The sequence below is a fragment of the Portunus trituberculatus genome, chromosome 23, assembly GCF_017591435.1.
Source record: "Portunus trituberculatus isolate SZX2019 chromosome 23, ASM1759143v1, whole genome shotgun sequence".
NCBI lineage: Eukaryota > Metazoa > Arthropoda > Malacostraca > Decapoda > Portunidae > Portunus > Portunus trituberculatus.
Genome location: NC_059277.1, coordinates 10,172,270 through 10,199,769, shown reverse-complemented (window position 1 = coordinate 10,199,769; position 27,500 = coordinate 10,172,270). Strand labels below are relative to the sequence as shown.

At 43.3% G+C, this 27,500-nt stretch overlaps 1 protein-coding gene across 1 annotated transcript in view; it reads left to right on the top strand.

Annotated features, from left to right (window-relative positions):
- Positions 1–27,500, top strand: part of LOC123507674 — a 190,876-nt gene that overhangs the window by 162,826 nt on the left and 550 nt on the right. Inside the window, 12 exon segments of the mRNA XM_045260787.1 lie at positions 3,790–4,864; positions 16,821–16,971; positions 17,865–18,121; positions 18,229–18,355; positions 18,700–18,822; positions 20,624–20,806; positions 21,865–22,007; positions 23,078–23,146; positions 24,603–24,823; positions 25,204–25,422; positions 25,595–26,036; positions 26,291–27,500. The exon segment at positions 26,291–27,500 is cut by the window's right edge and continues 550 nt beyond it. Of these exon segments, the coding sequence (XP_045116722.1) occupies positions 3,790–4,864; positions 16,821–16,971; positions 17,865–18,121; positions 18,229–18,355; positions 18,700–18,822; positions 20,624–20,806; positions 21,865–22,007; positions 23,078–23,146; positions 24,603–24,823; positions 25,204–25,422; positions 25,595–26,036; positions 26,291–26,447 (3,167 nt within the window). The 3' untranslated portion in view covers positions 26,448–27,500.

Sequence of the window (27,500 nt, the reverse complement as noted above, 5' to 3'; positions counted from 1 at the left end):
CTCTTGTTAGGCAACGTGTGGGTGGGAGAAAAGGAAAGTAAGTGAAGGGAGGAAGGGAACAGGAGGAAAAGAAACCACGAAGAAAAAGGAGAGTGAGAAAAGCAAGGGAAGAAAAGGGAAGAAGACAACACATGAATAAATAGGGAAATGAAGGAAAGATGGGAAAGGAAAATGAGAAAAAAAGGAAGAGAATGGAAATGATTGGATAAGGAAGAGGAGAAAGAAATAGGAAAGGGAAAGTTGGATAAAAGGCGGGGACAGGAAGGAAGGAAAAGAATGTTTGGTAAGAAGGGAACGTAATAGAAAGGAAAGGAGTGTGGAAAAGGGCAGTTGTGTCATGTCCTTGCTATAATTCCCAGGGTGACTGTCTTTAGGGCTGACTATTACAAGGAAATGAAAGGAAACACGTATACTGATAAAGGGAAGGCGAGGGAAAAAAAAACACTGTGATAACCACCGAACATTAAACTAGAAGTGGAAAAAAAAAACAGAGAAAATAAAACACAGACATGAACTGCCATTTTCCCCCCACCAAGGAAAACACAATGAAAAAATAAATCACTGAAGTAGGAAATTAAATAAAAGAAAGACTTGCAAACAAAAGATAATTGGAAAGCGTAAAAATGAGAACAAAAATAGAAAAATAATAATGGAAAACAAACGAACTCCATTTACAAAGACAAACAAAAACAATATTACTTTATTTACCATACAGAGAGAGAGAGAGAGAGAGAGAGAGAGAGAGAGAGAGAGAGAGAGAATGTGTGGAAGGAAATATTTAAATTTAATCCTCTTTTGTTTGCCTGTGATATTCAAGTGTGTGTGTGTGTGTGTGTGTGTGTGTGTGTGTGTGTGTGTGTGTGTGTGTGTGTGTGTGTGTGTGTGTGTGTGTGTGTGTGTGTGTGTGTGTGTGTGTGTGTGTGTGTGTGTGTGTGTGTGTGTGTGTGTGTGTGTGTGTGTGTGTGTGTGTGTGTGTGTGTGTGTGTGTGTGTGTGTGTGTGTGTGTGTGTGTGTGTGTGTGTGTGTGTGTACTTTTCACCCTCGATCCTGTGGCTTACCTGATAACCACAGCCCTGCATCTCTCTCTCTCTCTCTCTCTCTCTCTCTCTCTCTCTCTCTCTCTCTCTCTCTCTCTCTCTCTCTCTTCGTGCATATAATAAACTTGCATTTCTTCACTTACATCCTGTCATTTTTATCAGTGCTCTCTCTCTCTCTCTCTCTCTCTCTCTCTCTCTCTCTCTCTCTCTCTCTCTCTCTCTCTCTCTCTCTCTCTCTCTCTCTCTCTCTCTCTCTCTCTCTCTCTCTCTCTCTCTCTCTCTCTCTCTCTCTCAACTGCCAGCATCCAACGGTTTCTAGAAAGAGAGAGAGAGAGAGAGAGAGAGAGAGAGAGAGAGATAGTGAAATGTCAAAGGTGAAAGGTCAGTAAAGCAGGCGTCTGGGCGTGAGAGGAGAGAAAGGGGCGGGGTCATGAGGTCAAATGGGATGGCACTGCAAGGAGGTCACGCCCATTAGGTCACACTCGCTCGTTAGGTCACGCCGAGGTCAGAGGTCACTGCCTGTAGACTTGGGATGTAATTAGTGACCTGTTTAGAGAGAGAGAGAGAGAGAGAGAGAGAGAGAGAGAGAGAGAGAGAGAGAGAGAGAGAGAGAGAGAGAGAGAGAGAGAGAGAGAGAGAGAGAGAGAGAGAGAGAGAGAGAGAGAGAGAGAGAGAGAGAGAAGGTGATGATAGTGGGTGGTGGTGATGATAGTTCTTAGTGAGTAATGAAGATGAAGACGAAGAAGGAGGAGGAGGAGGAGGAGGAGGAGGAGGAGGAGGAGGAGGAGCTGGAGGAAGAAGAGGAGTGGTAGTGTTTGGAAGGCAAATGCAAGAAGCCGGATTAGGTTGGGCAGACGAGAGAGAGAGAGAAAGAGAGAGAGAGAGAGAGAGAGAGAGAGAGAGAGAGCACCTGGGGAGAGATCTAGACACCCTGAGGCAAAAATTCCTCCCACTGAACCCAACCCAAACCTTCTCTCTCTCTCTCTCTCTCTCTCTCTCTCTCTCTCTCTCTCTCTCTCTCTCTCACACACACACACACACAATTGGTTAAGATCTCTGTTTAACTAAAGCTCAAGGGCAAGTCGACGAGATGACAACAACCCCTCGACTTCATGAAGACAAAAAACAAAAGACATGCAACTCACCACAACCACCATCACAACTCACCACCACCACCACCACCACCACCTTAATCTGGCCAGACGTAACCCACACTGAGTTATAATTTTATCTAGTTAATGTGAGTGTCTTTATTTCCTTAATCTAATACGAAGAAGAAGAGGAGGAGGAGGAGGAGGAGGAAGAAGAGGTAGAGGAGGAGGGCAAGTAAGAAGGAATACATTAGTTAGTTTAGATTAAGTTATGTCAGGTTTTAAATTGGGTTACGTTAATCAGGTTATCTGTTCTTAGCGTCTTCTTGCCTTTATCATTCGTTGTCTAGGAGAGATGGGATAGAAAGTAGATTGGCAATAGATTAAGTTATGCTATTAGTTAAGTCAGGTTAGATCCATCTCTTTTAGTGTGCTGGTGTCTGTTTTTCTATCCGCCATGTGGGAAAGATAGGATGAAAAATGTATTAGTAGCAAAAAAGAAATTCAGAATATTACCATTTTGTCATCAAAAATATTTAATAAGTACATTTTTCACTGCTTTCGTTCCTATAGAGAGAAAAATCTATTAACCACAAGTAAAAGAAAACTGGAAATTATCTATATAAGAGCTAGAATATCGTGTATTTTCTTCTATCTTTCCTAAATGTGGTGCAAGGGGAGAACATACAAGGAAGAACCATATTAGAGGCTTCCCAGGTTACAAGGCGTGGCTGGACCTAAAGGTACTGTACTAGGCTCCCTCTACCTGGCCCGCGGAGGACAGGTATTGAATGGGAGGGAAGAAAGAAGGGGGAAGAGTAATGGAGGGAGAGGAGAGGGAGATTGAAGAGTAAAAAGACTAAAAAAGATGAGAACAGGTAAAGTTTAGAGAGAAAGGAAGAATGTTGACCTGAGTAAGAGAGAGAGAGAGAGAGAGAGAGAGAGAGAGAGAGAGAGAGAGAGAGAGAATGCAACAGTATTATCATGTCAGCTGATGCGTCTTGCTTCTCCTCCTCCTCCTCTCAAGGCCTCGCTCCTAATTGTCCTGGGCGGGAGGAGAGAGGAGGAAGGAGCAAGGAATGTAAGGGAGGAGGAAGGATTACAAGGCATGTGAGGGAAGGATGAAGAAAATGATATTTGTTTTTTTTAAAGAAGGAAAATATGTAAAAGTTATTCATGGGCATAAATATCGCGGTAACATTTTCATGGCGTGATATATTGATGTGTTATTGTGTCGTTACTCATATGTTGCTGCACTGTACACCTTCCACCACCACCACCACCACCACCACCACCACGCTAACAACCACTACACAAACAACAACCATCCAGCCCTGGCGTGTCTGGCCGTCTGTCAAGATTATACCCGGCCAGCCATCTCTCCCCGGCAACATATGAGGCGTCTGCACCGCCGTCCCGCCGCCCCGCACCTGCCCCGCCACCTCAAGGATGTTGTCTTTTATTACAGGTGTAGCCGAGGCATCCAGGGATTGTGGGAAGTGTGTGTGTCTGTGTGTGTGAGTATGAGTGTGTGTATATCTGTGTGTGTTTGTATGTGTTTATCTGTGTTTATGTGTGAGTCTCTCTGTGTTTGTATGTGTTTATGTATGTGCTCTTGCTTGTGCGTGCATCCATGTGTAACCCAGTGTTGTGTGTTACAGGCGTGGCGAGTGTGAGCGGAGTGAGCCACACTCTGGGGCCCCTGGACGGCTCCCTGTACGCGACGGTCACCAAGAAGCGTCAGCCACCCCCGCCAGCATCGCCACATTCGCCGGTGTCTCCACAAGCCCCCGCCGCCCACACGCCCTCGCCTCACGGGCTCGTCAACGGTCGCTACGCCGCCTCGATAGACTCCGGAATCGCCTCCAGCAACTCAGCGGGCGCGGCGCCCGTGTCCCCGCCAACCTCAGACACTTCCCAGACGTCCGGAGAATCCCGAGCCACGGCGGCGGCGGTGGCGACGGGGCGGGTGGGGCCCACAGGGGCCCCACCCCTGGTGGACGCCCGTCAGCTGGACGAGCTCCTGCAGGGGATGCTGCTGGACATCCAGAGCATCCCGGATCTGCGGCCCAGCCAGACGCCTGCCCCAGACATTGACTCCATCAAGTGTCCAGACTTCAGCGTGCCCACCAAGACGGAGACGCGGGGCAGCGCGGTGGGCCGCAGCTCAGTGCAGCAGTACGGGGCCGCCCAGTCTCCCCACTCACCCGTCAACGGCTACAGCGGCTCCACCACACACGACTCCCTGCTGGACACTTCCCTCAGTACCAACAATGACGAACTGCCCTATCACGCCCGCAGCGACAGCAAGCCCTTCAGTTATGGCGCCGTCACCTCATCCCCCCTGCTGGGCCGCCGCCGCACCACCTCCGAGGGCGGCGACGGGTCCCAGGCGCCGCCCTCGCCCTCCATTCACCGTCGCAACTCCCGGGAGACCCTGGGGCAGGCCCGGGCGGGACTGGAATCTCCCAGGCTGGTGCGGCGCATGTCAGGCACCGTGGGGGGCATCCCTGGTGACCCGTCAGTGTGCAGCAGGCGCTCACCGTCCAGGTCACCGTCACCAGAGCCTGGGAGCCGAGGCGGCACCCTGCAGCGGCAGCGCTCACACACCCTCACCACCCGTATCATGTCCACCGGGGACAGCACGCCCACCTCCACCCTTACTCGCTCCGAGCACGCCAAGTCCGCTTCCAGACTTGACGACTCGCTGGACTTCTCCACCCTCGACCACCACAGGTGAGTCCCTCTGCGGGCTTTGGGTGTGGGAGAGAAAGCATATTGTTGGATGGGGGGAGGGGGTGCAGCTGCCCTGAGGAGGATCCAACTTTCTTGAGCATTTAGTCTGGTGGAGGTCACTCTTTTCCCCTCGGGTCGCAGAACGTCACTTTGCGAGGTCAGCGTGACCCTTCAGACCTTGTTGTTGTGAGGCACCGCCCCTGAGGCCAGGCGACACCCGCCACTAGGAAGGTCACCACTAGGCAGCAACTTTTCCCGGGTTAAGGTCAGCCAATCATCACAATCAGCACGGCACAGCACAACACCCTGCGGCGCCACGGGGAAAAGTGTTCCTGGTGGGAGGAGAGGAAATAGCGAGCCCCTGACCCTGTAACCCCTGCTTGTGGGGGCGAGCTGCCCTCGTGGCGCAGTGCCGGGTTGGTGTCCCAGCAGAGCCTGCCTACACGTTCCTGCCAGCCAGCCTTGTGTGGCAGTGTCCATCCCGAGGCGGTGCCTGGTGAACCGTGGTGGCAGGCCGCTGGGCATGACGCGGCAGGATGCGCGGCGCCATCTCAAAGAACAGGCACTGAGTCACACGCCTGGCGGCCCTGGGGCTCCTAACGCGGCAAACCCCACCGTGTAGTGACGCCCACGGCTGAGGGCGACGAAAACTGGTGCCGAGGAATTCGTCCTAATTTGGTCACCCCGGTCTCCATACAAGGGTTTATTGCCGGAAAAAACCACGGAAGCTTATAACAATGTAACATTTATTCATTCCGTATTAGTGATGCGTGCCTGCATTTTTTAGGTATGTGCTTGTGTTGTATTTGTCGCGCGAGAGGCGGCGCATGGGGCGGGCCGGGTGGGAGCTGCTTGGTGTGTACCTGCGGCCACACGCTGCACCTTGTATGGCGTCGCCCAAGGTGTGAGTCAGAGTGTCAAGGTCAGCATCAGCAGGCAGAGCGGATCCGAGGCGGAGTATGAGGCAGGGAGGGAAAGGGGGAAGAAGGAGGGGGATGCTAAGCTGTAGGGAGTTAGAAGAGGGGTAAGGCAGGACTGTGGTGAGGGATAGGGGGGATGTGGAGGGACGAGAGGGAGGAGCAAGAGAAGGCATGGAGAGAGGGATATAAAGCTGGCCAGGGCATGTCTTAGAAGGATATACCGTGCCATGGATGGCTGTGAGAGGCCTCGCGAGACATCCGGCGCTGTGTTTGGAGGAGGAAAAAGAGGAAGAAGGAGAGGAAGAAGAGAAATGTAACCAGGGAGAAGAATGAGAAGAGGTGCAGATTGGAAGATAAAGATAGGCTTTTAATGCTCTCAATCACGTAAACCCAGATAAACAGAAGGAAAGGCGGGTAAATAGAAGGAGAGACGGACAGGCGAGAGGGGGTAAAGAGGTGCATTCACGCCCCGATGAGTAAATAAATGCCTGAGATGGTGAGTGTGAGGAGGCACAGTGCGCGCCTCTTCCCCTGCTGTTCAAGGTCGAGGGTCGAAGGTGAAGGGGGGGTGAGGGGGAGCCGGGTTACTTTTCCTGAAGGATGCTTGTATCTGATTTTTTTTTTTCTTCTTCTCTCTTTCCTTACATCTTTTCTCTTCATTTTTCTGTCTTATTTATTTTCTTTCTTTATCTTCATATTTCTTCACTTCTATTCTTCATTATATCTTCCTTATTTATTTACTTTTTCTTTACTCTCATCTTTCTTTTTCATTCTCTTTTGTCTCTCTTCTTTCTTTATTCTTTATCTACTTCTCTCCCTTTTTCATTTTTTTCCGGAGCGTGTATCTATTTTTTTCTTTCCTTTTCTTCGTTTCCTCCATCCTTTATTTGTATCTTTCTCTTACTTTCCACCATATCACTCTTCTCTGTCTCCTTATTTACTTATTTCTCTTCCTTCTCTCTTCCCCTTGTAAGTAATATTTTCATCACTCTTCCCTACATCTATCTCTCCTTTCATGCTCTCCCTTCATGTCACTCTATCTTTCATCCTTATCTACCTCCTCTCTTCCTCCTCTCCATCATTACTCTCCCTAAATGACGATTTTATCCAATATTTTCCCTTTTTCTTCTCTTTTCTATCATATAACTCATTTCCCTATCCTCCATCATTCTCTCCTATCATTTACCTCTTTTCCCTTGTGTCCTCTTTCCCTATTTCCTCCTCTTCCTTCTCTTCCTCCATTCTCTTCCTCATTCGTCCTCCACTTCTCTTCACTTCATACCTTTCCTCTTTCCTCATGCCTCTCACGTGCTTCTCTCCAGCCTCTCTTCCTCTCCACTTGTCACAGAGAGACAGTGAGTGTTTGAAGAAGGGAAAGGAGAGAGAGAGAGAGAGAGAGAGAGAGAGAGAGAGAGAGGGGGGGGGATAGAATGAGAGAAACTTCATAATGGAAGTTAAAATACAAAAAATAAAAGCATTTACGAGTGTCAGGAAGATAAATAGATACTGAAAACCTTTAGAGAGAGAGAGAGAGAGAGAGAGAGAGAGAGAGAGAGAGAGAGAAGCGCATCTTGACTGTCTTAATAGCCGTGGTAATGTTGTGCAAGTGAGGCAGGGTGAGACCTCCGCCAGCTGGCTAAGAGGAGGAGGAGGAGGAGGCGGAGGAAGAGGAGGAAGAGGAAGAGGAAGAGGAAGAGGAAGAAGAAATAAATAAGTGAGTGAACGAATAAATGATGGAATGAATAGTGATGTGAAGTAGCAGAGGAAGAGAGAAAAGATGAATAAATGAATGAATGAATGATAGTAATAATAGTAAATAGTAGTAGTAGGAGGAGAAGAGGAAAAGTAGAAGGGAGCAAAGAGAGAGAGAGAGAGAGAGAGAGAGAGAGAATGAATCTATCGCCATGCCAAGAGAGAGAGAGACGATCACTATGCCAGAACCTGCTGCTAATCTCTTCTTCGGACCCCGGCGTGATGTAGAGGCGCCGTGTAGGGACAGAAAGAGTGCCAGTGCCAGTGCCAAGGCCGTGGATAATAATGGCACCGTGGATCACTTAAGCCGAAAAATAACTCCACTGCCGAGAATGTGGCTCGGTACTATGGAAAGTGCCATTTTTTACACCTCAACAGTGCCAAGTCTTGATAAGTTAATGCGGTGATATTTAGGACACCAGTAGTAGAAGTAGTAGTGGTAGTAGTAGTAGTAGTAGTAGTAGTGGTAGTGTATATGCAGGTGGCACTACGAAGGGGTCAGGTAGTAGCGAACAGAGCCACATGCACAGTGCCAAACAAGAGTGCCAGAGTGACGTCATTATTATAGATGAGGCATCCCTGTATCTCCTCCTCCTCCTCCTCCTCTTCCTCTTCCTCTTCGTCTTCCTTCTCATCTCCACCACCTGCTGTTTCTTGTTTATTCTTCCATCTTACTGAACCTCTTCCTTTCACTTTCGTACCTTATCTTCTTCTCCTCCTCCTCCTCCTCCTCCTCCTCCTCCTCCTCCTCCTTCTTGTTAGCATCATTCCTCCTCTCTCTCTCTCTCTCTCTCTCTCTCTCTCTCTCTCTCTCTCTCTCTCTCTCTCTCTCTCTCCTATTTTTTCATCGCTATTTTTTATTTCATTTTCCGTCTTCTTGACTTTTATTTCTTTTTTTCTTTATCCATTCATCAAAATTTTTCTTCTTATTTCATCATTACTTTTATTTCTTCCTCTCTTTTTTCTGATGTTCCTTTCCTTCCTCCTTCCTTTTTTATTATTTTCTTCCTTTTTTTTCCTATACTTCTCAGTTTCCTTTCATTTCCCTTCTATTTCTGACATTTGCCGTATTTGTTTTTTCTTTCCCCTCTCTTATTTTTCCATTCCCTTCTTCCTTCTCTCTCTCTTCCTCACATCTTTTCTTCTTACTCTTCCTTCTCTTCTCTTCTTCATCACCTACCTTTCACTCTCATCTTCCATATTTTTTTCTTTTCATCATAACTTCACCAGATCTTTTTTATTCCTCCACCACGTCCTCCTCCTCCTCTTCTTCTTCTTCTTCTTCCTCTTCACACCATTCTCACCTGTGTGCCATTCCTTACCTGTGGTTTTGGCGCCTCGTTCCATCACTATTAGTCAGTGTCACGACCCACAAGTCTTATCTTACTCTATCTGTGTTGTTTTCGTACCCCTCAAAGACCCAACTCAGCATCCTCCCATCCTCTCCTCGCCTGGTTTGAAAGAGATAAGAAAATGGAGATAATGGATAAGACAAGACGAATGAATGAAGCTTAAATATGATTACCTTGTTTACTCTCTCTTTATCTCTCTGTCTCTCCCTCTCTCTTCCAAGACCACCCAGCATTGTTTCCTGTCTGTTTGTTTGCTTTCTCTCTCTCTCTCTCTCTCTCTCTCTCTCTCTCTCTCTCTCTCTCTCTCTCTCTCTCTCTCTCTCTCTCTCTCTCTTTAACGGGTACTCTTCCTTCAGTTATATTCCAGTAATGATTCGTAAGTTAAATATATCTATTTGTCATCTCCTCCTCCTCCTCCTCCTCCTTTTTTATCTCCCTCACTTCCTTTCCCACCAGCATTTGACTGTGTAACTTTTCCCTCTCATTGTCCCACCATCCTTTTCCTCTCTCCTTCTTTCTTTCTTCCTCCTCCTCCTTCTCCTCCTCCTCCTCCTCCTCCTCCTCCTCCTCCTCCTCCTCCTCCTCCTCCTCCTCCTCCTCCTCCTCCTTCTGCCATATTATTAGTCATGTTTAGAAATATCCCTTTTGTTACTCTTCGCGGGGCACTCTCTCTCTCTCTCTCTCTCTCTCTCTCTCTCTCTCTCTCTCTCTCTCTCTCTCTCTCTCTCGCTTTCGTTGACTTATAAGCGAAAATCTTTCTTTGTCTGACGTTTTACTGATGATTATATTGAGGATGATAGTAAAGAGGTGATGGTAATTATAGTAATAGTAGTAGTAGTAGTAGTAGTAGTGGTGGTATTTTAGAAGTTATTGTTGTGATAATTTTAACACCAACTAGCGATACTACTATTACTTTTACTACTACTACTACTACTGCTACTAGTACTACTACTACTACTACTACTACAAATAATTATAACAGTTCGAAGAAATAAAAACTAATACCTAAAAAAGTAAAGCGGAAATCAAACAAAAAACTAATTTGAGGGAAAAAAACATTTACAAAGAATATAAAAATTCTTACATACTTTTTTTACCATATCCATGTTTATTTTTAGCACTGAAGTCACATGCAAGTATACATCAGCTGAATAAAACATTGACGGGGCCTTCATATTCCCTTCAGCATTCCAAGTAACGCGTATTTACAAACTTTTAATTATTTACCATCAGGGATATGACGTGTGTGTTTATTTCGTCACTCTCCTGCGTTCCCTTCCTTCCCCTACTCCCTTTCCCGTCCCTTCCCATCCGCCTCCGTCCCTCCTTGTCCCTCCTTCTCCCCCGTCCTGTATTATTACTGTGCGGTCAGTCATCTTTCTTTTTATCGGTCTTATGTTGAGTGTCAAAGGAAGGTTGTGTGTGACGTCTCTGTGTTTTGTTGATGGTGGTGGTGGTAGTGGTGGTGGTGGTTGTGGCGGTGGTGTTAGTGACTTTTTTCACTTCTTTTTTTTTCTTAAGTTCGTTTAGTAGTAGTAGTAGTAATAGTAGTAGTAGTAGTAATAGTAGTAGCGTAGTAGTAGTAGTAGATGTTGTTGTTGTTGTTGTTGTTGTAATATGAGTAGTAGTAGTAGTAGTAGTAGTAGTAGAAGTAGTAGTAGTAGTAGTAGTTGTTGTTGTTGTTGTTGTTGTAATAGGAGTAGTAGTAGTAGTAGTAGTAGTAGTAGTGGTAGTAATGGTAGCAGTAGTAGTAGTAGTAGTAGTAGTAGTAGTAGTAGTAGTAGTAGTAGTAGTAGTAGTAGTAGTAGTAGTAGTAGTAGTAGTAGTAGTAGTAGTATTTGCTATTGTTGTTGTTGTAACTGTTGTTGTTACTGTTGTTGTTGTAATAGGCCTTAATTCAGTTAGGTAAATGTAGTTGGTAATTATTGTAGTAGCAGTAGTAGTAGCAATAGAAGCAGTAGTGGTAGTAGTATTAGTAGTAGAGTTGTTGTTGTTGTTGTTGTTGTTATTGTTAAGTAATAGTCATCGTCGTGTATAAAGCAGCAGTAATCACCAACACCCTTGCGTACTATCACACCATCACCTAGTCACTCCCTTTGCGTCACAGCGTCCTGTTACGTCATTATTGTGATGGTCGAGAGCTCCAGCGGTCCTTGATTACTCTTAATTAAGCCTTACCCTGTCATAGGAAATGTGACTCAGTGTCCCTTTCCTCCCCTTCCCTGCTCCCCTACCCCCATGCATCTCACACCCAGCCCACGCCCACCCTACACACTCCCTGAGGTATTTAAAATCACTTCGGCTGTAGGGGAAGTCAGTATTCCACCAGACGTTGCAGTGTGTGGTTGTGTTTCTCTTCATTCTGGTCGCTACGGTGCATTACCATGGCTGCTGTTGCTTGGTGAGTGGTTGCGTTACGTAGTTCTTTCGTGTGTTTATTTATCTTCCTCTACTTTCTTCCTGGTTCCTCGTTGCGTTTTTGTTGCTTCTTTTTTTTCATTATTTTTTGTTTGTTTCTTCCTATTATTGGCTGCTTAGGTATTTCCTTCATCCTTTGCTTCCTTCCTCTTTTCTTTTTCTTTTGTTATTTTTGCACTGTATCTTCACTTCCTTCCTTAGCTTTTACTTTCACTTTATTCCTTTCTACCTTTACTTTCTGCCTTATTCATGTTTCTTTCGTTTTCCTTCATTTTTGTTTAGTTATTTTCCCCTTTTCCTTCATTTTTCCCCTTTTCCTTCATGTGACGTAAAACATGAAGCAAAGAGAGATGATGTATACAAGTGAAACATTTCCATCTTTTCCTTTTACCCCCTCCTTTCTCCTCCTTCATTATTTACATTATTTTTTCATTCGTATGCATAAAAAGTTACTACATGCAAGTCTAACATTTCCTGTTTTTTCCTTCTCATCATCTTGTTCCTTCATGCTTTACCTTTTACCTCATCCCCTCCGTTCCTTGCATACGTGAAGGAGGAACAGTAAGGGGGAGTAAAGAAGGAGTAGAAGGAGTAGGTCAAAGTTGCGTGTAGGCGGGGAGTTAGAAAGGCAGTAGAGGTGGTCCCTTCTTCTCAGGTGATATTTGTGGGTACCTGCTGCCCCGCGTGTGTTCTCTTGCCAACAGACCTTTTTTTCGTGGTTCCCCTCTTGGCCAGTGTGTGCAGGCTTTGTGTCCGAGACTTATCTTCACCTGTCCTGGCTTATTTGTGTTGGTCACTGCTCACTTCACTGGTATGTCGGTGTTCAAATGTCAAGTGGATCCAGTTTATTTATGAGTCAGTATGCTGTTCCCTTCTTTTCGTCCAGCTTTTTCCTCCTTTTTTCTTGGTTCCTGTTTCCGTGTTATATTTCTTCTTGTCTCTTTATATATATGTTTGTGAATCTATCAGTATTTTCTTTATCATTTTGTTTTTGCTTTTGGTATGTGTTTGTGTTAGGTTGATATGCTGTCCTTTTTTTGGCTATCTTTTTATTTACTTCCTTAAATTATGCAGCTTTCATTGCTGGTTAAGTAGATAAGTGGTTCTTTTGTCTCTCTTCTACTTTCTTCCCTACTTACTTTTTATCTCTTTTTTACTCTTTTTTTTGTACTTACTTTTTTTGTTACTTGCCCAAATTCGTGATTCCGTAGATAATTTAGTGTGCATGGTCTCTTTCTCTCTCTGTGTCTCTTTTCTTCGCTGATTTAATTTACAAGTAGCTCTTTTATGTCTCTACATTCTAACTTTCCTTCACATATTTTGTTGCGTGTCTAAAATTCATGAATCACAGATAAAGTTAGCACGTTTCTCTCTCTCTCTCTCTCTCTCTCTCTCTCTCTCTCTCTCTCTCTCTCTCTCTCTCTCTCTCTCTCTCTCTTTCTCACACACACATTTGTTACGTGTCTAAAATTCGTGACACAACATATATTATAGTTAGTACTATCTTTTCTGTCTCTCTCCCTTCCTGTCTCTTCCTTCCCGTCACTCGCCACTTCACCGTAGGTAGTTTCGTTCAGTGCACATCCCTTGCTCCTGTCACCGTGCCAAGGGTTTCGAGGCGTGCCAATCATTCCACAGGTGCTGTCACTCCTCATAGCGTGCGTGGCTTCCTCTCTCTCTCTCTCTCTCTCTCTCTCTCTCTCTCCCCTTTCAATGCCCCGCTGCGAGCTTCCTCCATAAACATTCGAAGCCTCATTCCACGTCCAAAGATTTGTGTTTTCTTGTCGAGCTTCCGCGAGGGTTTTAGAAGAGCGTGGAGTCAATATAGAGGCGGAAGCTGTGGTCATCTCTTTGCTTTCATGACTAGCTTCTATTTTTCTTTTTTTTCTAGTCTTCTTGTTCTTTTCTTGCTTCCTCTCTTCCTCATTCATCCTCTTCGTGTTCTTCTTATTGTTCTTGATCTTCTTGTTTTGTTATTTTCCTCTTCTTTTTGTTATTCCTTCTTTCTTTCTGTGTATTCTTCAATTTTTCAATGAAACTCAAATTATACGCTTAGAATCTTACAAGTTTGAAATTTCCCGACACACGACACACATGCATTCACAATAACTAAACATTCTTTCATTTTCTTCCTCTATTAAGTCATGACACCAAAAAAACAATCTCTTAAGAATGCCTGCTAGAATAAAAACAATAGCGTAACACTCATAACCTAAACTGGCGCCTTATGACCTTGCTGCGGCGGCATTAGCTCCGGCCCCAAGAAAAGAAAAATCCCGCTTGAGTACGTGTCTGTCATGCGGTAGTACCAGATTGTCAGCATTGGTAAGAGTAAGCGATGCGTGGCGTGTTGCAAGGCCTCGGCGACACCAGGGCGAGGACAATACAACTATTTAGTCAGGAAGTCGCGGGCACCACACACACACACACACACACACACACACACACACACACACACACACACACACACACACACACACACACACACACAAACATGCACACAGAGACACACACACGTGGAGAAAGGAAGGCGTGGAGGGAATGAAAGTGACGGACACCCGTATTAGGAAACCCCACCTGAGTCATTTATAAAGGAGGAGAATATGTAGGTAACTGGTGACTCTTGTTTGTGGAATCGTCATTCATTACTAAGCTCTTGTGCGTTGCGATGTTATCTTACTTTTGTTACCCATGAGAAAAGTTTGCTGGGTAATGTTTCTTTTACTCTTATCTTCTTTAATTTTTCAGATATTTTGATTATTTTTACGTGCTCTGGTAATATTCGTCTTGTCTTGTATACTTTTTTTATGTAACAACAGGAGAAAAATTTGGTTGGTTAAATATTTTCTTGGTTTACCGTGTTTGGTTTAGGTCTGTTTGAGTCTCTAGCCTTTGTTTTAAATAACTCTAGCAACTACGAGAAAAACCTTCGCTGAGTAAATGTTTTCTTGTTTACCGTCCTTGCCTTAGGTGTTGTTATTAGTGCATCTGGTGGTGTTTGCAGTAACCTTCCTCCTCCTTCCTTTCCTTCCCCGCGACCGTGACCTGACCGGGAGTTTGTTCATGCTAATAAGACCTTCGCCAGCAAACTTGACTTACAGGGAGTCATTTGCTAGACGAGAGGCCCACCAGTTTGTTGGTATGGCGCACCATTTCCCTTCCCCGGCCTTGAACTGTCCAAGACTAATAGAATGACCCTCCTTTTTTGTCACCGAGGCTCGAGTCCACGCGAATTTTTCTCCTTTATTCTATTATCACAAGGAAAAATATTGTTAACATACCCACACCAAAATACAAGTGATTCATTCCTTTTACTCCTGCTATGTACTCACTCCTCATTCGTATCCTTCCTATTTTATCAGTCCTTCCTTATCTCCTACAACACACCACGCGTCGCTCTCCTTCAGTTCCCTTTTCAATCCCACATTTCTTTTATCCTTAACCCGTCTCTCGTATTCGCTTCCAAATCACAACACCAGGCAATCATAACTCAATCACTGCAGACAGGAGAAGGCAGACGGCGGGGACAATGCGCCAATCACAGCATCATTCCCCGAGTCTGTCAACTTGTCAAACGACGGTGTTTACAAGCTGGGCGGGAGAACGCGGAGTGGCGGGGGGACAAGGGAACGGTTTGCTGGGGTCATGGGGGTTATTCATCAGTATGCCAGAGGGTTCAGGGGCCAGGGGATCGTAGGGTCAGTGTGGGTGAAAGATGGGGGTAGTGTGGGTTAGGGTTCCGTGGTTGCTTTCCCTGAGGATTTTGGCCTGTAGGTATCAGTTTACGTTTTCTTTTCTTGTGTGTGGGTGTGTTGGTTCGGTCCTTCTTTTGGCAACTCCCAGCCAGTGTTTGAATATTCCGTGTCTCTCTGTGTTATAATCAGTCTGCTCTCCTTTGTTACAAGTATATACAATTAGTATTCAAGATTCTTATTCAGATATTCAGTGTTTGCACGTGTATTGCCACAGAATATTATGTTTTAGTATCATCAGGCGAAGTTTGAAAATTTCGTTTGCCTTTACCGGTACATTATAATCAACCCGCGTTATGATAATTGTTTGTATGTGTATTACCAAAGAACACCATGCTTTGAGATCATTTGTAACAGGCTGAGTAGGGACCAGTTACAGCAGAACATGCTCGAGGTCTTTGTGTGTGCCGCCGACCTCTCTTGCCTTACGGTAAACTCCCCCACACGCTCCAGACGATTATTCTCAAAGGTCACAGAAATAATTGGGTTCTTACGGGAGGTTTTTTTTTTTTTTTCTCCTTGCTCAGTTATCACACAAATCGTTAAAGTATCCTTGACAACCGGTACAAAAGTCCAAACAGTGTGAAAATAGTCGAGACTCCGAAATGTTTAGAAATAAAGATCATTGACCCAGCACTTGCAACTCACCGTGAGCTTCCATCCCTTTGTCCGTAAGCCACATGAGAGGGTCCTTCCAGAGGGTTTCCAGGGGGGGGGTTCCAGGTCACTCCCCGCCATCTCCGATAACTGAGAGCCCATAAGCGATACTTCGTTTGATTTTTTCCTAGGGAACCAAAGTTTATGGGCGCGTTGCATGTCCTCTATCCATTAACTTTTCAGGATTGCCCTTTACTGACCGTAGGGGGAGTATAGAACCACAGTCAGGATGTCCCACAGAAGGTCTCGTAAATCTATATCACCACTGCTTCGAAACTGTTAGTGGACAACCATGTGAACTTAGAAGACTTCACTGTTATCACATTTTTTGCCCATCATTTAACACCTTAATTCTAGCAAGTTTATTCTACTTGTAACATCTCCAGCAAGAATAGCCGAGCTTTTAATTACGCCAGCCTTCTATCGAAAAGATGTTGCCAATGGACTGATATTCGTTGGAATGAGTTAAAGCCAAAAAAGAAGCGTTTGTGCAGGCGACAGTGTTATCAGTATACTTATAAATCGTTTCCATCGCTGCACGGCTCCCAGTAGCCTTGGTTTTGTAACTTCACCGCCAGTCTTCATTCTTTGTCTCTGTGTTCTGTGTTGGTTGTCTTATTAGTTGCAGTTTGGTGTTATTTTTATTTTGATTTTTTTATTTTTTTCTGAGAGAACTCGCCCCTGCCCTTCAAGTCAAATGAATACATGGATGAGGACACACACACACACACACACACACACACACACACCACTTGTCTCGCTAACACTACATACATTTATCATGGTGAATAATACTGTATAAAAGATTTTTTTTCTTTCTCCATCTTTATTGTGTATACCAAATAAGGGCATACATTTTTTTTTCTTTTGTAATAATTTTCACTATAAATCAATCAAATTTATTCTATATAAAAGTTATTTTCTATTTCATCTAAGCAATGTGGATTCTCTTTCCCTTGCAGTATATTTTTTCCATTCCTTCAGTTGTAGCTAAAGATTATATAAAAGTAGTTTACTATACGCTTTTCTATCTTTCCGTATCAAACATTATGTTGGAGAACCTTTCTTCCTTTTGTAGCTTATATATGTCTCCTCTCTCTTACAGTCGCAGTCTGAGCAGCTCAGGCACCAACAACCTGTCATGGCTTCAGATGCAGCAACGCAAACTCGCCGAAAGGAGAGAGGCAAAATACAGAGCCGAAAGAGGCCCCCAGGAGGCCCGCATGTTGTCCGAACTCCGCACCCGCATGACACAGGTGAGGGTGATCGAGCACCTGGGAGGGAGAGAGTGTTGTAGTTGATGTATGTGTAATAAATTTTCAATGTTTTTTTCTTTCTTTAATATTGTATGTAGGCGTCAAATATTATTCCTCTTCAACATTACAGTTGCCGCCTTCCTCCTAAATTTCATAGGTACGGGAGAGCTGGTATTATTCGGACGGTGGGATGGTCCGTCCATCATGCTATCTGGAAGGATATTTTCATAGTTGAAAATGAAAAAAAAAAAAAAAATTCAGTGATAGTTGCATGTTTATTAGCCAGTCCAAACTACGTGGTGATAATAGGTGTTGAGTAGTGAAAGTAACCGAACCATCCACCTCTATGACCGAACCATCACCATGGGGAGGGATGGTTCGGACGATTTAGAAACTTGTGTTTCAGCCGCTACTCCTAAATACTCCAGGCAGTTAGAGGTGTGATATATTTATAGTAAAGGAACAAAGGATGACGGATTATTTTGGCATCAACAGAATTATATTGTTGCTTAGTTATATATATATATATATATATATATATATATATATATATATATATATATATATATATATATATATATATATATATATATATATATATATCAAAAGAAAGTGTGCGTATCATACCGGTTCTTCCCTATATATTTACCATATAACAACATAGTATTTAACTTGACAACCATCACGAGTAGCAACAAATGTACAAAGACAGATACAGTAGTTTGACTGTATGCAAAATGTGGTTTCCTTAAGTACAGCGCGTATTCTGCATTAAACAATGGCAGCCCAGTCTCCAAGATTGCTGGGTGAGAGTGGAATTTTGTGCTGTGGGTTGCATACTTGCAAATTGCTCACCTAATGGAACGCAAAACTAATAAGGGTATCTCCCGCAGCAGCAGCACCGGTCAGCCACCACCACCTCGAAGGAGTTCGAAGACGGCTACGTGAGTGACACCACCATGCGCTCCGAAACATCGCGAGAGTCATCCCCCGTGAAGACAATGGCCCCCCTCACTATCAACACAGGGGTTTCTTCCACCACCACCCCACAGAAGCCTCCCATCGCCCACTCCACCCCAGCCCGAGGAAACTCCGCACCTTCCTCTCCCATCCTGCCTACCAGGTCAGCCTCACGGGAACGCATGTACAGGTAAGGTGAATCAGTACATGTACCTATAAGGTGCGGGCGCTTTGTGTTGTGATTATCTTTGTGTGTCTTTCTTGTTGGCCTGTGCTCATGAGTCATTCTTTTCCCAGGAACAACGTGAGCAGCACCAGCAGCCAGAGAAGTCTTCCCAGAAAGTACTCCGACATGTCCGACAAGGAGAGGCCCTTCGTGGCGGTGCGGAGGGCACACGAGAATGCCAAGGCGGGTGATAGCATGGTAAGTGCCTTGCTAGTTGCCGGCCTCACCGCACTAAACCTGTGGCATTGTTCATTACAGAGTCTGACGCAGATTTTACTGTTCGAGGTTCTGTAGAAGTTGAAGTAATTCAATGTTGTGTTGTGTACTGTACTGTAGTAATTTGTTGCCATTTCCAAATCCTCATCTATAGCACATGTGCTGTACTTACAGCTTTGCTAATTGTGCATGAATGCAGCTTTTTCTATGATTCTTAATTTTGTCTGAATGCAAATGTACTGACTAGATTTTACAGTGAAAGTTAGCCTAGCTAGGAAAATTGATATGATTTACATGATATGATATGTCATATATTACCCATACAGGACTCATCCTCAGCTCTTAGTCAGCTTCAGACATCCCCTCTTGGACACATCAATTACTCATCCTACTCATCATCTTCCCAGGCTGACGGTCTGCTCACCACAGTCATATCGTCCTCAAACCAGGTTGGTGGCGCGGGGTGTGAAGTGCATGGCGTCTGGCTCGGGGAGCTTGAATCTTAGTGAAGGGTTTGCAGTTTTTGCATGTTCATTATATAATCTTACCACATCTAACCAATCTGGGTGGATATGGTAAGCAGCATAGTGTGTAGTGTGTACTGCATTTTGTGGCCTGAAGTCCAAATACTTCCCTAATATTGCTCTTGATTTTGTATTCTCTTGAGTAATTGTCATTCATCAAGAGTACTTTTGGCAGAAACTCTGCTTGGTTTTCAACTGGTCCTTTATTCTGTACAGATATGGATAACATACTATAATGAATTGACACCATGGAACTGGAATATGTACATAGTAGGTGTACAAAGAAAAGGCTTGTGCAAAATTGAAAAGAGTACAAGTGTACATACCTTGATGCATCTAGATTGATGTAGTACTAATGTTTCTAATGGCATAATCATGTGGAACTAACCAAATTCACTCCTTGATGACGGCCATGAAATACAGTGAACTTAGCACAGATTAGATTGCAGGGTACTGAGCAGCCTAGGCCTAGAGGCATAGTGACATAGCTGCAACACACCACCTAGCATGACACTGTCTCTGCCACGCGTGAGAAACAAAGCCGCCACAGAGCATGAATACAATATCAAGCACAACTTCTCAGATTGCTTAAGGCTACAATGTACCATTGCTGAAACACTGAAGTAAAAATAAACACCTTTGTGCAAGATCTTAGAACTTGGCTAAACATATCGAATTGTGTACTGTACTTTGTTTAACCTGTAGTGCCTAGAATGAACTTGGCCAATTTAACTTGTGGAGCTTAGTGTTCTTAGTTGAACTTGTTAACTAGAATATCACACAGATTGGTAGATATTAGTGAGAGGATCATTAGGCTGATAGCACCACCTACAGTCTCTGATAGCATTCATAATCTCATTGAGTACAGGTAACAACAACAACAGAAGTATATTAGGCTAGTAAATCAGATTTTCTGTTCTTACAGCATATTGTCATGGTGATTTTTCTCTCTCTGTTTATATTACATGGACTAAAGTAACAACACATTAATAGAATACTTGTATATGATTAATATATTTTTTTACATTTTTTCTCAGATATTCAAAACAGCACAGTATTCACTCAAATACAGTCCTTATTTACTTTTTTGTTTCATGCTAGACAACTTGAGATGACAAGCAGTCATGAGCACCAGAATATATATATTTTTTGCAAGGAATATGTATGTGCAAGCCAAAGCTTATATATACGTATATATATTTGCACCTCTTGTAGCTGTCAAGAAACATTTGAAATTGTTTGAAACATTAACACATTTGGTTTTGATTGGCATTATGATATTCTTGTGCTTGTGCAAGTTATCTCCATTCTCTATCTTTCAAGCTCAATAACTGATTGCCGTGAGACCAGTATTGAGATGACTTTGGTTTGAAGCTACTGACTAAACAGTTTCTTGACTTTTTGGTACTGTACTGGAGTGGGAAGGCTGTCTGGAAACACTTCTTTGTTATATTTGAGTCTTGTAAAGGTTTGTGAGACTCAATTTGATCTGCACTGTCAATAGAGGAACTTTGTATTTGTCTGTTGACCAAAGACTGTTTTCATTAGAATTTATCAAAAGTGCGTAAAGTGCTGTTTTCATTAGAATTTATCAAAAGTACGTAAAGTGCAGTTCGACTTTATTGGCATTCCAAGTAATACAAGCAGACAGTGTGACAGCCAGCTTTCCTGCTTGCCCGGTATTTGCATGCTGACCCTGGAACCATGAGTTGCGTGGTGTTTGCAGGAGGGACTGGACTCACTTGATGCCCTGAGTGCCACCTTGGCCAGTCTGGGCACCCCTACTCACCCCCCTACTACCTCACCGCCCAACCCCATAAGCAGCACCACCACCACCACCACCATCACCACCACTGCTGTCACCACTTCTGCTGGGTCACAATCAGTTCAGATGGCTCAAACATCTCAGGTTAGCTACCACTTGGTAGTTACTCCTGTTGGTGTACATGTTGGAAAAGACTGTACATACTAGTGCTGTCCTTTGTCACTGAGCAGCTTTGCCCGCTAGATTACACAGGTTTGACGTCAGGTAGATGAAGAGATAGAAATCTTTGGGAAAAGTTATTGAGCATTCCACTGAGTAGTTTTGCCCCCACATAGCATACACAGAGGTTTGTTGTGAAGTAGATGGAATTGAATCATGTACTTTATACTGCCTTTTAGATTTGCTTTACTGTTTGGGATTCCTTTAGAACTGTGTTGGAGAGGACTGCTAGTTTGCTAGACACCCAAGGTAACACAAAGACCCCAAAATACTCCCCAAATACTGTGTGAATTAGCCATATCCACTGTAGCACTTCTAGATAGTGTGCCTCACCACACACTGGTTTAAAGCTTCAACACAACCTCTTCTTGAACCACCTGCTGCCTAGCATAGTATCCCCCTTGAGTCAGCTTTGCTATTGTACAATGCAGCACTGTGTGTCTCCTGGTTCATGACACTGGCTATTTCTTACACCTCTAAATATTCTGAGTAAATTCTTAAAAAATAGCAATTTAATATTTCAGAATATTACAAGTGATACACAAGATGTTTTATATGTTTCAATTTATGTAAGTGTAGGTGTCAATATAGATTATGTTATTATGTTTTTTTGTATGTATTATTATATATAATTGTACACTTTGTATCAGTTTGAAAGAATATTTCAAGACAGTTTATTGAATCTTAGCTTCACTCTTTTTCTTGACAAGTTTTCATTGCAATCTCTGTGGAATGTTTGGTATGTATTGAACCATAGAATTTGATTATAATTTCAAGTTACATATCTTATTATTAATGACTAATTAATCAAGATAAAACTGGTGTTGTGTGTGCCTGCCTAAGGTTGTTAATTGAGTGCTAAAAAAAACTTAAAGCCCTTTGTAAACATTAATATTTTCTTTGTAAGAGTAGAGTTAGCTAGTACAGAGTTGTGTGTCACCCTAAAGAATCATCTCTCAATGAACGTGTGACTTTCCCATCAGAGCCGAGAAGAGAGTACCTGGCAGAGTGACACTGAGAGCAGCATTGGTGGCACTCGTCCTATCACCCCAGGCTTCCCTCCCGCCACCCCCACAACACCATACCTCAACCAGGGACTGCCCCCAAAGAGCCCCACCATGCAGCGGTAAGGCTCCTGGCTTGCTCCTGTTTGCTTCTATGCCTCCCAAGCGACTCCCAACCCTTGCATGCCTTCCTAGTGATTAGCATATAATCCCAAATGAGTCTTTTTGAGTTTTTGTAAGACTTGATTTGATCTTTTGTGTTTGTCTTATGATTAATACTTGTTTTCATAATCCTCTAAATCTCAAAGGAGTGATTCAGGAATTCATGCTTCAGTGGATGTATTTCTGATGTGCTCCTACATTACATACCACAGGTACAAAAATTTCTGAACGTTAACGCTGATTTGAAAACTGTTAATCGCAAAGAAAGGCATTTATTTGATCAAGAGGAGCTGGTTTCTTGCTCTCATTGCTTGCATGTCCCTCTTGTTTTCTAGTTTTAATGAGACGAGTACTATTTTTTATCGTTTCCTTTACTGTTAAATATTACTTTTGTAAGTCAGAAGAGTCCCTTGGCATGTGATATTCTTTGTATGTTGTATTTATGTCAACACAATGATGACGAGGTTTAGTCCTCAACTTGCTCAGCACTTCATTAGTAAGGAAAAGAAGATATTGGTGCTTATGTTAACTGTTTAGCTTCTGATTTCTTCATATTGTAATTCTGCACATGCATTCAGTAGCAGAGTAATCCATAAATTTGTTTTTTCATACATTGTCCTCATGAAGCAAACTCTAATTGTTTTCATATTTTCCCTCCCTTTTCTCTTACTCCTCTGATTCTGCTAACCAACTTGCCGCCCCGATGGGTTCCACTGACTCTGCTGCCGCTAACAAAATGGGGGAAATTTTACCAATCGTGCATGCTGTTGCCTCCTGCAAATCTACAATGACAAAACAATATCCACCTTGTGATGCCAATGTAAAATTTCTTTGACTAACTCTTAATATGCAATGAAAACGTGCCTCCATGAACCCGCACTTGAATGTGGTCCATGGGCGTGTGGTGGTGATTGCCTGGAAAATGTGGACGTGATGAAAAAAAATTGGAACGGTGATGTAAACAATCCCTGTCTGTTGGTCAATGTTGGTGGTAAATGTGCATAAATGTTTACTGGATGGTGGCGAGCAGAAGAGCTCACCTTGGCCTCTCCTCTCTCTCGACCAGACCTCCCGTCAAAAAGTCTGCATCACTTCCCAGGTTAGCCCTTGGACAGACTATTAAGAATTCAGTACCACTAAAAAAAAAAAAAGTGCCTAAAACTCCAAAACTTTATGCATCATTTTGTTAATGATTCGAAGTTTACTTTAATAATGGAACTAAATCATATCATTTCTCTGAGTAATGCAAATGAAATTGAATCAGTGTGTCTGGTGGTACAGTTTTCTTATTCGCCAGATTATTATTATTATTATTATTATTTTTTATGTACTTAGTCTGTTATATGAATATTTCTTTTGATTAGTGACATTAAATCAATACCAAGTGAAGTGAGTCTACCTAGACATAATGGTTACAGTAAGTGGGGCTCATGGTTCACCAGTAACTCCACTAACAGCAAACTAGTAGTGACCGCATGAGTTGTGGAATGCTTCACTCGGACTGACTTTTGAACGTCTACCGAATTACTGCCAACTAATGTACAGTTTTCTCTAGTAGTGAGTCTGTGTCTGCTGGATGTGTGTTTCTCCCTCCAACTGTACATAAGTCCCAGACATACAGATGCTCCACACAGGGCACACCACATGACCATAGCGAGAACATATGCTAAGCAAGCCTCTGCATAGACTTACCTTCCTGATTCTGAGTGTTAATGTTGCCACTCACAAGCTGTTATGAAGATGCTAACTTCCTATATCTTCTATTTTCCCTGTCTTTACCAGCAGCTTTGTGCTCTTAAGGCAGGTGAATGATGCTATGCTTGCTGAGTCACCTTGTCTCCTTGTCACCTTGTCACCTTCATCTTGTTAGTGTTTCCAGCTGGTCCTGTGCATGGGGCTCAGGTAGTCCAGGGTGCAGCTCACAGCACTGACTTGGCTGCAATGTTCAAGATATTGTAACTGTAATGTGGTGTTGCATTTAACTTAACTTTCATATTAAAATACATTATACATGGCTAACTGCAATGATGGTTCACAGTGCTAAACAGTATGTATGAGTGTTGTCTTAAGAGATACTGCTACATATGGAAAGAGGTTACTGGTAGGGATTTTAAACTGTTTTGGTAATATAAGCAAAAAAATTTAGTGAACGTAATGACTTGGTCAGTGTTTATTTACTAGAAAGATTATTTGTAAGATTTGCGATTGATATTTTAAGTTGATGTCAGGAAGAAAATATAAACAGGTGTACTGGATATGTTTGAAAATGCATCTCGTAGAACTCCTAATGAAAAATTCACCATTGGTCTGTAATTCGACAGTTTATCTTTTCAAAACATATTTCAGAAGAGTAGTGGTATTTATTTTCATAGGATGCTTTGAGTTTGTATTGGCCATCATTAGTACAACATTTTACTTTGCTCATCTGATTAGAGAACAAAATTTTACTTATTTGATCATCTACAAAATTCTCGTGATGCTTCTCAATTCTTTTGTTTGATTTGATTCCTCCTGAGCACCAACAACTAACCTCTCTGCCCTGCCCCCCACACCAGCAAGGAAATGGGGATGAGAAGCCCCTCCCCCGCCACCTCCCAGGCCCTTCGACAGGAGCTCAATGGCCACTCCAGCCCTGCTCCCTCCCTCTACCATGGACAGTCCCGCCGCTCCTCCCTCACCTCCCTCAACGAGTCCACAGAGGTCATATCATCTCACCCAAAGTTTGTGAAAGACATCTCCAAGTTCTGGTACAAACCCACCATCACCAGGGATGAAGGTGAGGCTGCTGTCATTGCTTCCTTAGTGAATGTCAAGTGTTTAATATTTGGCAGCCTTACATACATCTTGTAGGAGTTGATGCAGTTTTGTAATGTATTTGTTATTCCAGTAGTTACGCCTTTCTTGCATTCAAATTCTCTTGTCAGCATTTAGTAAAGAAGTGAATAAAGGATATCAGTTAAGAAATACATGATGTAAAATAAACTCAAAACTAAAATTTAGAATAAGACTAGCTAATATTGTAAAACAGGCACATACTCAATAAACCATTTGATATAAATACACGTGATATTCATACTAAGTACAGATAAGCAATTGTGAATTAAATCATGTACATGGTACCATCCTTCCATGTACTTACATTCCTTTCTATCACAGCTATCTCCATGCTGAGAGACAAGGCACCTGGCACATTCGTTGTCCGAGACTCCAACTCCTTCCCCGGAGCCTTTGGTCTTGCCCTCAAAGTGTCCACCCCACCACCGAATGTAGCCAGCAAGTCCAGTGACCCAGCCAACGAGCTGGTGCGCCACTTCCTGATTGAGCCGACCTCCCGGGGTGTGCGACTCAAGGGCTGTGCCAATGAGCCAGTGTTTGGTGAGTGGTGCCAGTGTTGCTGCCATCGTGATGGTGTGGGCCTAGCCAGCAATGATAGGATAAAGAACTCAGCTCATCAATAAATCATTATTTATCTGCTATGTAATTGTACTTCTGTTCATTAAAAAATTACATTATTGTCTAAAATTGACTTTGGTGTGGTGTGTTTCAGGTTCCCTCTCAGCACTGGTGTACCAACACTCCATCACGGCACTGGCCCTCCCCTGCCGCCTCATGCTGCCAGAGAGAGACCCAGCAGGTGGATCAGACACTGTTGACAGTGGTGCTGGCACCAGCAGCACCACCAGCTCTGCCTCTCAGTTGCTGCAGCAGGGAGCCGCCTGTAATGTCATGTACCTGCACACAGCGGACACGGAAAGCCTGACAGGTCCCCAGGCCGTCAAGAGAGCTGTGAATGTCATGCTAGCATCAAAAATAACCCCCACAGTGGTGCACTTCAAGGTGTCTGCACAAGGCATCACCCTCACTGACAATGAGAGAAAGCTGTTCTTCCGCCGCCACTACCCGGTGAACACCATCTCCCACTGCGGTGTGGACCCGGAGGACAGGCGGTGGACACACAAGAGTGAGGAGGGCACCACACTGGGATCCCTGTGAGTGGCACTCTTTGTCGAGTTCTGGCTTATCTAGGGTAGCAGGTGAAGGCAGGGGATCAGGAGGAAGTAATAGTTTTGTCTTTAGTGACTACATAGTTATGAAGGAATATTTGCATTGAAGGTATTGTTGCAAGGATTCATCAGATGTAATCGTCCATACTGATCTTTATTATAATGTAAATCTGTCTATCTGATTTCACCAAGAAACCTTTACTGTTGCCAATGGTGCTAATACTGTAATCTCTCTCCAGGCGAATATTTGGATTTGTGGCCAAGAAGGGAGCCAGCAGAACAGAGAACCAGTGCCACGTCCTGGCTGAGCTGGAACCTGAGCAGCCTGCGACAGCAATCTGCAACTTTGTGACCAAAGTTATGATGACCAGCGTGAGCCGACCCAACCTAGTGTAGCCTCACAGGTGACAAGTGGTGGCATGGCCTCGCTGCTGCATTGCCCCACAGACATACTGTTCACCAAGTCCCGTGTGGCAAAGTGTACTGAACTGAGGCTAGATGGGAGCTTTCCTAGTGAGTGCGAGAATAGGTTGTAAATATCCTAATTTTAACTAAATTATGTATCAAACATGTTAAGATGCAGAGTTGGATCAGAGGCTGTTTTTTCCTTTGATTTACTGTGCACTTCTCTATGAAAATAGAGACTGTTATGTACTAGATTAATTTGAAGAAATACAATTCCTAATTATCAAAGATGTATTCAGGGAGCATTATTTATTACCTAAAGAGCATAGTAGTGATCAATATCAGAATTTCACATAAGAATAGGTCAAATGGGTACCAGTAATGTGATAATATTATGCAAGGATTCACAGGATTAGAGTGTTCATTGCCCCCTTAAGGGATAGCCTCTAGCTGGGTATAGTCTGGTAATCAAAGTACACAAGTGAACTTTTCTAGGAAACTTGATCTTGTTATAACACTAAGAACCCCTTGAGGACTGCTAAGTCATTCGGCAGAAAGGTTTCATTCGTGTTGTGTGATTTTCTATCTGCACATGTAAATATCATTGTGACTCATTTTCACACATTTCATGTGTTTAATAATCAAATGAATCTTGTCTCATTGTTTTGCTTTAAATGTGTTTTGCAGAGATTCTATTACTGCCTGCCAAAGGTTATACTTCAGTACTTGGCAAGTGTTGATATGTGAGCCACTTCATATTTTATTAATGTGTGAAAATTTCTTTTTGTAGTATATGCAATAATGATCATTAAGTCATGCTTTTATTATGCACTTCAGAATCAGTATGCAAGTAATCAATGCTCTGAAAAAAATTAAAATGTTAATTAACACATTTGCAAATAAGTGTATTATTTGTATTTAATGTAAATCTACAGCTGTAGCATGCATAAACCTAAGGCTGACTCACCCTGTGGACTGTGACTGTAAAAATTTTTGTATCTAGAGACTGATCTATAGCATTCTCTTCTTTGTATTGGCAGCCAT